This window comes from Portunus trituberculatus, chromosome 44, assembly GCF_017591435.1.
Source record: "Portunus trituberculatus isolate SZX2019 chromosome 44, ASM1759143v1, whole genome shotgun sequence".
Classification (NCBI taxonomy): domain Eukaryota; kingdom Metazoa; phylum Arthropoda; class Malacostraca; order Decapoda; family Portunidae; genus Portunus; species Portunus trituberculatus.
Genome location: NC_059298.1, coordinates 23,147,066 through 23,159,569, shown reverse-complemented (window position 1 = coordinate 23,159,569; position 12,504 = coordinate 23,147,066). Strand labels below are relative to the sequence as shown.

Genomic DNA, 12,504 nt, shown 5'->3' with positions numbered 1-12,504 from the left:
AACTTTGGAGATGGAGGGATAGGGTAAGGTAATATGTGTGTAAATAGGATTATGGAACCCAGTAGCTTCTGCATCTTTGCCTTTGGATGAGGTAAGGAGGCAGGGAGGGAGAACCTTAAGAGGTAACCATTGCTCTATTTGGCAGAGCTGGTAAACTACACATCAGCAGTGTTCTCCAGCCCTAACTTGTAGACTGGTAGGCTTTAGCCATTGGTGGAAGGGGGGAAGGAGAGCGCATGATGTGAACTTGTTACATATCACACAATAACCACTGACAAACTCCTCTTTTTGTAAACTAGTTGTAGTATGTTTGACTCAATATTTGGCCATAATAATTTTGAGTTAATGATTTAAAATACTTGACTATACACACTGTCAAATATGTAACAGTTGGCGTTATGTATTGAATCAAAACAGAATGCTACATCTCGCTTTTCATTACAGAACGATTCCATATTTCATGGGGCAGGTTGTCACCCTGTGTGTGAAAGAGATGTTAGTAGAGGCTAAGTACTTGAACTTATAAGAGTGCAATGGTATGATAGGGAAAGATGGAGGCTCCTCTGCCATGGCCATGCCATTGGAATGAGCAAAATGTTAGAAATAGATAGATAGATACAGAAAGAAAATAGCTTGTTGATAGTTGTATTTTTTCTTGTTCATGTACCTAATCTTCAACAACCGCATGTCATTTCCATGCATGTCACCTGTGCCTCACCTTCACTTTTTATAATTATCAGATTTTTTAAATAGGCCAACCATCTTGTCAAAGCCTTTTTTTTTTTTTTTTTTTTTTTTTTTTTCATCCCATCCTCATCTTTCACCTTGTTCCCTTCATTGCTTGAATTCATTCATCTTTTTCTCTTACTCTTAATCCCTCCAGTATAGCTTTCCATCTTCTATATGTCTGGATCAGTCACATTACAAAATTTTCATTCAGTTTTCTTTTATTCTCTTGTATCACGTGTTTCACACTGTTTTACATTGCAATAGTCCTTTCTTCCCACTTTTTTTTTATAGAATATATTTCTCTGTGTCTCTTGTGCACACCTACTTCCCCTCTTTTTCTCTATCATCTATGTTCATACAGTATGGACACATATTCCCTTTCTTCTTTTCCACTTTTATTTCCAGCAGCCTCTCCTTCACATTCAAATAACTTTTTTTAAGGTCTAAAATATTCCCAACATTTGCATCACCATATACATTCTCATGTCCATCATTTATTACTTGTCTTCCTCTCTCATTCCTTCATCTCTGAATATTTTTCATCCTAAGCTTCTTTTCACTTTGCATCCATTCTCTTTTTAAATGTATGAATGCATCACTGTATTAGCCTGTGCCTTTTTTGTAAGATAGTCAGGTTTTGTATGTCAACGCTGAAAGCATTGTGCCTTTGGTATTAAGATTAATAAGCTTTTAAGTATTGAAATCCTTTTTGGAATTACTGTTTCATGAAATGTGCTAAGCAAAGAAGTGATTCTGTGATAGAGTTGGTACTGAATCTGAGGAGCACAGAGGAGGTCAAGAAAGACTTATCATGCGTTAAGGTTTGAATTTCCAATATTCTTCAGTTCACATTAACTAATATACAAATAGGTAGGTAGTTTAAGTTCTTTATAAAGGTTATAAAGTATACTGTATTATTATAATACTAATAAGGCTAGAGGTTTGTATTGTATAATGTTTTATTTTTGTTATATTATTATGTAAAAACTATATAGACTTTCTTTATTTTTCTGTTCATGCATCTATTCCTTTAAGTGTGGTGGCCACAGCGAGGACCTTCCACTTCTCCCTACGATTATATATTAGCACCTGCCTCACACACATGCTTCCTGCAGTCCTTTCCCCTTCCAAGTGAACTTCCTCTCCTGTTGAAACTTCACTCCTTCGTTACACACACTTTTGTATGTTTTCTTCAGAGTAAATTTTTACTAGATCTATTTTTGTTATACATATTGTTTAATGACTTTCTATGTATACTATAAATATTATAATAATAACCTTTACCATGTATTTTTACATATGAATATTTCATTAGAAATTGCAGTATATGAATATATTTTTATACATTATTGTAAATTTCCCTAAAAATGTATATAAAAACTTGTGTCAAAACATCACTTATCACACCCAAATGATTTTTATAACATGACATCAGTAACATGACAACAGTATTTGTGTGTCAGCACTTCAGTTGCACACATGAGGTGATCCTGCAGTATTTCTAAAGTTATGCATTATAACTTACATTCTTCTTCAACTTTACATTTCATTGTTACAAGCTTAATGAAGTCTGCCCTCTATTTTCCTTTTTCATTATCACCAATATCTGAGCTGCAGTGTGGCAGAATTGACCAGCTGCTGCTCTGAGATGTTAATCTGTCTTCAAAAGAAAGAAGAAAACTATATTTAATGAGCTACAGTCTTCCAGTGTTTCTGTGTAAGTGCAGATCTAATTGCAGTGGGACTTTGGATTTGCGACTGACATTGCAAGTCGGTAAATAAACCAGTCGCAAAACAAGACCAACATGTTGGTCTTGTTCAGTCGACTTGCGACTTTATTTAAGTTGTGACGTCACGCAGTAAGCTTTGAAAATGTGATCTCTAAGTTTAGAGATGGAGTTGATGAGGGAAAAGGAACACATCTGGGACCTGACAGTAAAAAAAAGCTTCCGCGAAGTCGTTTGACGAAATAGCTGCCACTATCCCAAGAACACTTTCTCTCAATACAGGTGTTGTAGGAGGTGAGGATTAAGACGTGTGTAGGGTTTGATTTGATCGCAATTGTGCATAGTCTTCTTAACTAAGATTAGTGTGTGGTAGACACTTCTTTCTTTCCTTTTACTTAGCCAGGGACGCATCCACGGGCATGTTCTTTTCTGTTGACTTCCGGTACGCCAAAAGAAGAGCAGCCACCGCTTCAGCATCGTCACTGGAGGAAGACATTTTGGCGGGTAGCTGTTTGTTTACACACTTCCCGCCAAGGCGCCAACCAGTCGATAATTTCCAGTCGCTATGTATGACGTTTTCCGACTAGAAGGGCTCAGTGGATACTTCTGGCGACTTGCAAATTCAGTTCCAAATTAGCACGTGTGAGCCTGCCTTTATGTTTGTTGCTCTTTACAGTCAGTAGTCCTCTACACTTGCATAGCTGTAAACTTGTAAGTCAGCTGTTATATTCTTGTTTAATCTTACATGCATCTTTTGTTTATTGTTTTGCTAAGAGATTGTTTTTATCCCATCACTACCAAGACCAACCAACCACCCGCTGATACTCTCATTCAATCTTGGTGAGACTTGGTACTATGTGATGATGATAATAATAATAATAATAATATTATTATTATTATTATTATTATTGATTTATTTAAGATGGAGTCGAGGCTGAAAATATACATAGTTACTGGGTATTTTCAATGATTTATAAGGTTTTTGGTGATTACATTGTGAAGTTGAGGTCAAAATAAGAAGTAGAAGTGAATTTTAATATCGTATAATATCAAGTGTTTGCACTGTGATTGATGATTGGGAGGTGAGCAGTGGTGTGCAATGGTAACAGCAGAACTCACTGTGGCGGGGGGAGCTGCAGTGATGTATATTGACAGGGATGGAATAGATGGCACAGCCGAGAAATGAGTGAAGATTGGCAAGACTCATACAGCAGTGGATATGTTGATGACAATGGTGATGGCACGAACCGACACGTTACTATGAATGGATGTTTTTATTAACCTCATCTTTCGCTATCTTCCACTATTTTCAATTTTCATGCCAACTGCTCTTCTGATTTTGCTAACTGCATGACTCCTCATCCCGCTGCCCGCGGCCTCGCTGCACAAGATTTTCTTCTTCCTCTCATCACTGTTCTGTCCACCTCTTCTAATGCAAGAGTTAATCAGTACTCTCAACCATTCATACCTTTTTCTGGTAAACTCTGGAACTCTTTACCTGCTTCTGTATTTTCATTTTCTTATGACTCGAACTCATATAAAAGGGAGATTTCAAGAAATTTATCTTTCTTTTGGCTAACTCTCTCGGACCTGCACGGAGACTGGCAGCTGAGTTGGCGTTATCTCTCTCTCTCTCTCTCTCTCTCTCTCTCTCTCTCTCTCTCTCTCTCTCCTTTGGCCAGTTTTCCTCTTACATAAGAAACAAAATACTGAAAAAATGCACGCAGCAGCAGCGGAAAGTTTCAGGTGTAGCCGCAAGAAGTACTACATGGTGGGCCATAAGTTTCCATACTTAGGAAATATAAACATTTTATTTTGGGCAACCGTTTTGATCTATATAATGGTTTTTATATGATTATCATTGTTTGAAAACATATTTTGATATGTGTTTCCTACTGTTGATGAACAGGCATTAGCACTTGTGATGTGCTTGTAATGCTGTTGGTGATATACGTTCCTTGAGGTGATTTGTCTCCATGGCCTTGAAGTGCCACCAAAGATAGAAATCAAGGGGGGAGAGATCTGGGGATCTGGAAGGTCACTCCTTAGGACCACGCCGACCAACCCAGGTATCCGGAAACTGCTGATCTAAATTCCGACGCATTTGATGACCATAATGAGACGGAGCTCCATCGTGCTGGAAGTAAACTGGGTTGTTACCTTCCTCGTTTACCAGGAATGGGAAAATTTCTTCTTGCAACATGCTAAGATACCTTTCGGCATTAAGATTTTCACTGATCCAATAATGCTGTCACCCCATCTCCCAGCCCACACCATCAATTTACTGGCACCTTGCATCTTACTCAGACACAGCCAGTTAGGGTTCTCATTACTTCAATAACGTAGGTTTTGTTGATTAACCTCTCAATTAACATAAAAATTTGCATCATTAAACAAAATTCTAGTTGGAAAGTTTGCACCCTCTCCCCATCTCTGTCCAAAATAAAATCTTTATTTTTCGTATGTATGGAAACTAATGACCCACTCTGTACATCAGGAATTACATAACACGACATTTTTCCGCCGATTCCTGCAACAGATGGCAGTCGACGGGCGAGATCTATAAAGGCCGCATGTCACGCCTGAGCCAGCACAAACGTTAGCCACGCGCACTTACCTGAGTCTCCGTGCTTCACTAGTGACTCAGACGCTCTCGGGGATGAAGCACGCGATAAGCTGCAACGTGGTGGTGGTCGTGCTGCTGCTGGTGGCGACGGCGACAGGCAGGAACATTGAGGAGGTGAGAAAAAAGGGCCTGCGCCTTTTTATAGGAGATCTATGGTAATAATGATTTATCTTTATCCTGATCAACACATACGTATAAAGTAAAAGGTTGGATGATACTGTAATTCTTATTGGTGTGTGTGTGTGTGTGTGTGTGTGATGTAACAGTAGTTGATGTCCCGTCTTCGCCCTGCCTTCATCTAAGTTCCCCTTGAAGTCATGAATGTTTGTTACATCTCCTATATTCAGTTATTTCCAGTCAGTAATTTTAAGATACTAAATTCATCACCTTATTGAAACGTATTTATGAGAGTATATTAATGATACCTTAAACGTACTCAAAATTTTTAACCAATTTTCTTCGCAGTGTGTGTGTGTGTGTGTGTGTGTGTAAAGATTGGCGGAGAGAGAGAGAGAGAGAGAGAGAGAGAGAGAGAGAGAGAGAGAGAGAGAGAGCGCTTTTCATCTCAATATCTGAAGGGTCTATGTTGGCATCAGAGTAGATCAAAAGTCGATGGTAATTACCTGATTCTTTAGATTGATTACTCTGACCTTTTCTGCAAACTTTCATAATTTGGATGAAGTGTTGTGCGAGTGTTAAGGATACTGTTCGGTAGTAGTAGTAGCAGTAGTAGTAATAGCAGTAGTTGTAGTAGTAGCAGTAGTTGTAGTAGTTGTAGCAGTAGTAGTAGTAGTAGTAGTTGTGGTAGTAGTAGTAGTAGTAGTAGCAGTAGTTGTAGTAGTAATAGTAGTAGTAGTGGTAGTTGCAGTAGTAGTAGTATTAGTAGTAGCAGTGCTTGTAGTAGTAGTAGTAGTAGTAGTCGTAGTAGTAGCAGCAGTAGTAGTATTAGTAGTTGTTGTAGTAGTAGTAGTAGCAGTAGTAGTAGCAGTAGTAGTAGCAGTGGTTGTGGTAGTAATAGTAGTGGTGGTGGTGGTTGCATTAGTGTTAGTGGTAGTGGCAGTGTTGTAGTAGTAGTAATGGTAGTAGTAGTGGTGGTAGTAGTAATGGTAGTAGTGGTGGTGGTTGCGGTGGTATTATTACAGTGGTGGCAGTGCAGTAGTAGTAGTAGTAGTAGTAGTAGTAGTAGTAGTTGTAGTAGTATCAGTAGTAGTAGCAGTGCTTGTAGTAGTAGTAGTAGTAGTAGTAGTAGTAGTAGTAGTAGTAGTAGTAGTAGTAGTAGTAGTAGTAGTAGTAGTAGTAGTAGTAGTAGTAGTAGTAGTAGTAGTAGTAGTAGTAGTAGTAATAGTAGTAGTAGTAGTAGTAGTAGTAGTAGTAGTAGTAGTAGTAGTTGTTGTTGTTGTTGTTGTTGTTGTTGTTGTTGTTGTTGAGAGAGAGAGAGAGAGAGAGAGAGAGAGAGAGAGAGAGAGAGAGAACCTAATTTTCGCGACTTGTTAAAACAGTCCCACCGTTTGAAGTACTAAACACCTTTAATTAGTTCAGCCGGCCACCTGTCGTACACACCTATACATGCAACACCTGCTTGGCTAATTACTGAAAGAAAGAAAGCAATATTTCTTCCACTATCGTCCTACGCTCCCTTCGTCCATCCATCCCTCCCTTCTTCCTGTTCTCCTTTCCCTCCACCCGCCATCAAAGGGAAGATTGATGGAGATCTTTCATATTCGCCTTCTGTCACAAATGCCTTGGTTCCCTTCAAAAGCTGGCAGGAGTTTCATATCACACCTTACATGGCAGCAGCTCATATTACGTATAGTGGCTTGGCTCTGTGATCCTAAAGCGCTAACAGCCAGCAGAAGGTAATACAAGAGTGGCTGCCGGGAAGGTTTTATCATCTCTGGAATCTTGTGAATGTCTTGTGATCCTTTTTGTCGTGTGTGGGAAAATAGATTCTGGTTCTGGTTCTTTTTTATTTTGTGTGTGTGTGTGTGTGTGTGTGGGTATGGGGTTAGTAGTAGTAGTAGTAATAGTAGTAGTAGTAGTAGTAGTAGTAGTAGTAGTAGTAGTAGTAGTAGTAGTTTTCCACACGTCAACAAAATCATTTGACTGCACTTTTCTTAATCTTTACGAAATGTTCAAGCGCAAATTTGCAGGATGATTTTTCAAAACACCACTAAGTAATCGCTCAGAGAAAACCTCCGATGCAGTGTCTATCGTTATATTCTTTTACTAACTGAAGTCGTCCAAGCTCACTTTGACAACAAGTAACTGAACGTCACTAAAATCCAGAGTTAACCTTCACTTTCAGCGTATTCCGAGGGTCAATACGTATGTGTGTGTGTGTGTGTGTGTGTGTGTGTGTGTGTGTGTGTGTGTGTGTGTGTGGATAAGGTGGACAAGTGGGTTCAACGGTGTCCAGTACGTTTCATTCTAGCTCTGGACATTCGAGCCACTGCCGCATTCTTTCCTCCACTCGCTCCTCAACGGCCTCTTGAACTGTCATTCCCAGGAGGTGGCGCGCTGTGGGGGCTGGTGACTCGTGTTTGGTATTTCTTAATAGATGTGAAGGCCATCAGAAATAAACAGGCAGCTCAACAAATCTTTGTTTTGCTTGAAGTGGGAAATGGGTATCCTGCCTTGGTGATGTCTGGTCCAATGCACGGTAATGAGATGAAGGCAGATAGGGCTTCTTTGTGGTCGGCAGTATAATTAACTTTATAATATGGATAATGACCCTTGGACAAACAACTTGATGAAGGATGAAGACCGATTGAATATCGTATTTTTAATCTATTTATGAGTTTGGTTGGCACTTCATTGAATCACTCAGCAACATAAATTGTTTTCAGTGACTCATGATTACGTTGTTTTTGAAAGGATCTAAACTACTTATGTCACTTATGTAACTTTTCGTTTACATACAAAAAAGTTACTGAAATATCATCCATTTTATAAGAAATTCTAGTAACTAATTGTGTAATTTACCTAACATTATCTCTTATTAGCAGGTAATGAAACACTTTCCATTCGTCCATATTATAGATAAAAGAAAGACAATTCCTATTTTTCTAACCTTCGTTTTGTTTTTGTTTTTTTCCTTTTTTTTTCAATCCGTTTTTCATCTCATTATTTTCTCAGTACTTAACTTTCAGCATTTTTTTTTTTTTTTATTTCACGGGCTGTCTTTGCCTCCCCGCAGCGGTCCATTAGCGGGGCCTCGGGCGGGGCGTTCAACATGGTGGGGCGGTACTGCGACAGCCGCAGCATTTGCGGCTGGGAGATCTACGGTGACTTGAGGAGACACATCTACTACCTCCGCAACCAGTGAGTCTATTGCTACTACTACTACTACTACTACTACTACTACTACTACTACTACTACTACTACAGTAAGGCCCCGCACTTGGCGAATTAATTCGTCTGGTGAAACTACTGCCAAATGTGAATTTCGCCAAACATGAATCATTTATACCATATAAATTGCCTAAAAAATGCCTCAATCAGTCGTTGGTCATTGCCAAAGTCCCTTTTTTGACCCCTAAAATACCATCTTTCGAGCTGGAATAAAATCTTTTGCCTTCACATATTAGAAAATGTACAAAACAGACCATAAACAATAAATAAAGCTAATAAGACCTGATATAAAAGCTGTAACTCCCGTTTTTCCACCCGTTTCCCTCGCCCACTCTCGTATTTGCCTCCACCACCATTGTCCTTACCCCCACCGGTACCACCTGCTGCGCTGGTAGAGGCCATGTTGGCAGTAAATCGCCAGAATTTGTTCCCACGCTAGCAGAACAGAGGGTAGCACAAACAAAATGGCTGAAGGGGACTCTCACACTGCATTCTGATAGGTTTAGAGAGGTCTGACATCACCGGGGAGCCGCGTAATTCGCCGTGCGGCCGCCAGGGGACCGCCAAGTTTGAATTCAAATCGCCAAATGTATACTCGATGGTCCGTGGCCACCCTACCGCCAAAAGGGAATTTCGCCAAATTGAGATTCGCCAAGTGCGGGGACTTACTGTACTACTTCTCCATTTTCATCATTTTCATATATTCTTCCTTTTTTTTCCTTCCTTTTTCTTTCCTTTTTTTTCATATATTCCTATTTTCTTCAACAATAACAACAAAAAATAACAATCACAACAACAACAGCAACAACAACAGTATCTCCTGCTACTTCTACTACTACTACTACTACTACTACTACTCCTGCTACTGCTACTTCTACTACTACTACTACTACTACTACTACTGCTACTGCTACTACTACTACTACTACTACTACTACTACTACTACTTTTGCTAGTGCTACTTTTTTTCATCATCATATATATTTCTTTTCTTTCTTTTTTCTTAATTTTTCTTATATTTCTTCCTCTTCTTTTTCTTCAACAACAACAACAACAACAACAACAACTACTACTACTACTACTACTACTACTACTACTACTACTACTACTACTACTACTACTACTACTCTCCGCTGCTCAGGTGTGTGTAGGTGTGCTTCGATCAATTACCTTTATGACAGTTGTAATTGCTTTAGTGATCGGGAACAGTTGCTGGGATTCTTTCGTGAACTGCATACCATTCGTTTGTTAAGTCTGCAATGCATTCTATTTTGTTTCTGTCAGTGTGTGTGTGTGTGTGTGTGTGTGTGTGTGTGTGTGTGGAGGGGGGACAGTGTCGGTGGGTGGGTCGAGGGTGTAAGAGTGTGCTTGTATGTTTGTCTGTTTGTTTCTCTCTTTTGTCATCGTTCTTTCTTAAATTTTTTCATTTTATTTAAGCTTTATAAAGAATCACTACATTTAATTATGCAAAATATGCATAATACTGCTATCCTGTGTTATTTTGTCCAGTAAACTTATCTATCGCTCTCTATCTATCTGTCTACGTATTTAAATATATATATATATATATATATATATATATATATATATATATATATATATATATATCACTGACCATTCTCTCTCTCTCTCTCTCTCTCTCTCTCTCTCTCTCTCTCTCTCTCTCTCTCTCTCTCTCTCTCTCTCTCTCTCTCTCTCTCTGTCTGTCTTTCTTACCTAAGAATCTAAGGACCTAATTACCTTCCCACCTATCTATGCATCTATTCATCAACTCATCCATCCATCCATCTGTCCGCTGACTACACAAGTATGTGGTGTTGGCAATACTTGCAGGTGTGAGTGTCCGCCCACCACCCGCTGCGTCAGGGTGGAGGATGACGTGCTGCAGGAGGCGTACATCTACAGGTGCCGCAGAATCATTTCCTCGCCTTACGTGTGAAGATGCGTGGACGATCGAAGGCGGTGAGGAGAGGTGGGGATCGACCTGGTATGGGGAAAGGCAGGTTGCAGCCGCGGGGAATAAAGAGAACGCCTGTTTAAGTCCATAGATTGCGCTTTTGACGTAAACTCGCCTTTTTTTTTTTTTTTTTTTTTCTTTTCTCTTTCACCCCCCTTTCAATGGTGTCACTTCATCGCTTTAATGAATAAAATGTTTAGTGTGAGTTTTGTAAGTAGCTCCCATTCTTCGAGCTGCTCCTTCGCCCTGATGTGGAGTAATAAGTAACGAGTACATGCTTTTCTCTGGTAAGCTCTGGAACTACCTGCCTGCTTCTGTATTTCCAGCTTCCTACGACTTGATTTTTTTTTTTTTTTTAAGGGAGGTTTCAAGACATTTATCCCTGACTTTTTGGCTAATTCTTCTTATCTTTGAGGGAACTGGCAATCAAGTGGGCCTTTTTTATTTATTTATTTTTTGTTGCCCTTGGCCAGTTTCCCCTCTTGCATAAAAAAAAGGTGTGTTCTGTTACTTTCATCACGACTTGCGTTCAGCAGCTGTGTGCGGGAATTCATTGGATGTTCTTAGTGCTTTTTTTTGTGCGTGTGAACAATTTATAGGTACGATATTTTTACCGCTATATTTTCGCGAAGAGAAAAATTATAACGAAATTCTCTATACATTTGATTTATGTAGAAGAGAGATTTTGATATGTCCTTCTTTGGCTTTCATGTTTTGTCAAGATGATTTTAGGTTTATCTTTTTAGTTTGTCTTAATAGTGGAGAGAGAGAGAGAGAGAGAGAGAGAGAGAGAGAGAGAGAGAGAGACTACTGCCACGTCCTCACTCTCTCCTTTTTCGTGGATATTGTGAGACATGTCTTCCTTGATTTTCTTCGTTAGTGGAGTGATGTCTTCATTGGGTTTTCATATTTCTAGTTCCTCCATTCAGTTTTTGGTACTGGGACATCTTCACATTAACGTTCATGTAAGTCAACATCATTACAGGTAACTATAACTATGCTTCATCGTCGTATAGAAAATTGTCATATCTGTCCGTTGCTAACTCTTACTATTATTTTTTTTTCTTTTATTCTTGTACTTAACACTTTTACATACTATTGTGATTCATTAATTGCTTACTATTTTTTTTTTTTTTTTTAATGATGTGAAGTTCTTATAATCGCTATATGGTCACCTGTAACATGGACAAGCCGAAAGATAATATTATGTCTCTCCATAATAACCAAATTGTGAGCTAAGAAAAAAAAAAAATGTGAGAGAGAGAGAGAGAGAGAGAGAGAGAGAGAGAGAGAGAGAGAGAAAGAAATCTCTACCTACATTACATACAACAATGCAGCAATTTAAGGTTAGGCTACAGCACGCTTAGCTCCACTAATTTCTTTAATCTATCTTATTTCCGAGTTTGATTCAGTCTACCTAAATAAATGTAATCTCCATTCATCCATGAGTTTCATAAAATTTACTTTGAAGTTAATCATAACACCTTGACTTTTCTTTGATCAAAATGAAGCGATTTTTTTTTTTTTTTTTTTTCAGTTGCTTTAATCACTAGTATGCTATAAAGGTAGTGGCTGCTCTTCGAGTTATTTTCGCTACAGTATACATGTAAATAGCCAGTGGAGTCGTGGCTTGGAGTGGATACTGTTGATCTAAAGGAAAATAGAGACGTTTCCTTTGTTGTGTGGTGTCATGGTAAGCAACAAAGCAAGCGTCGTGGTGTCAAAAAGGTACAGCGACAGGCTCCTTCACTCCACAATGCACTGTACTCTGCTGTTAATAATGAACACCTAATAAAGAATATGATTATCGATGTTTTACTGTAATTCTCAAGTTGTGTTATGTGTTGGTAAGAGTAATAAGAGTAATACAGTAGTTACAAGAAGAAGAAGAAGAAGAAAAGTAAGGATGTTCGATAATGTTGGTAAGAGACGACGATCAAAGCCAGATAGTAAATATAATAACACAAAATAGTCTTATATATCTCAATGACATTATGAAGATATAGAAATATACTGATTAAAGATATAACACTCTAAACTGAAAGAAGATCAAGAAAATAAGCATGTTCGATATTTTCCCGATATGTGCCATCTCAACTCGATCTCATCTCGAC

The 12,504-nt window shown here is 38.7% G+C and overlaps 1 protein-coding gene across 1 annotated transcript; it reads left to right on the top strand.

Annotated features, from left to right (window-relative positions):
• Positions 1-4,961: 4,961 nt before the first annotated feature.
• LOC123518882 lies at positions 4,962-12,199 on the top strand. Its single transcript, XM_045279934.1, has 3 exons — positions 4,962-5,196; positions 8,279-8,403; positions 10,267-12,199. Exons 1-3 carry the CDS (start codon positions 5,116-5,118, stop codon positions 10,370-10,372), a joined length of 312 nt encoding a protein of 103 aa, XP_045135869.1. The 5' UTR covers positions 4,962-5,115; the 3' UTR covers positions 10,373-12,199.
• The last annotated feature ends 305 nt before the right edge of the window (positions 12,200-12,504 follow it).

Excerpts from the sequence above, each read along its gene's own strand:
- LOC123518882 (XM_045279934.1), top strand. The coding sequence starts at position 5,116 with ATGAAGCACGCGATAAGCTGCAACGTGGTGGTGGTCGTGCTGCTGCTG. Across the intron at positions 5,197-8,278 it reads CAGGCAGGAACATTGAGGAG|CGGTCCATTAGCGGGGCCTC; the intron begins GTGAGAAAAAAG and ends GCCTCCCCGCAG. Across the intron at positions 8,404-10,266 it reads ATCTACTACCTCCGCAACCA|GTGTGAGTGTCCGCCCACCA; the intron begins GTGAGTCTATTG and ends CAATACTTGCAG.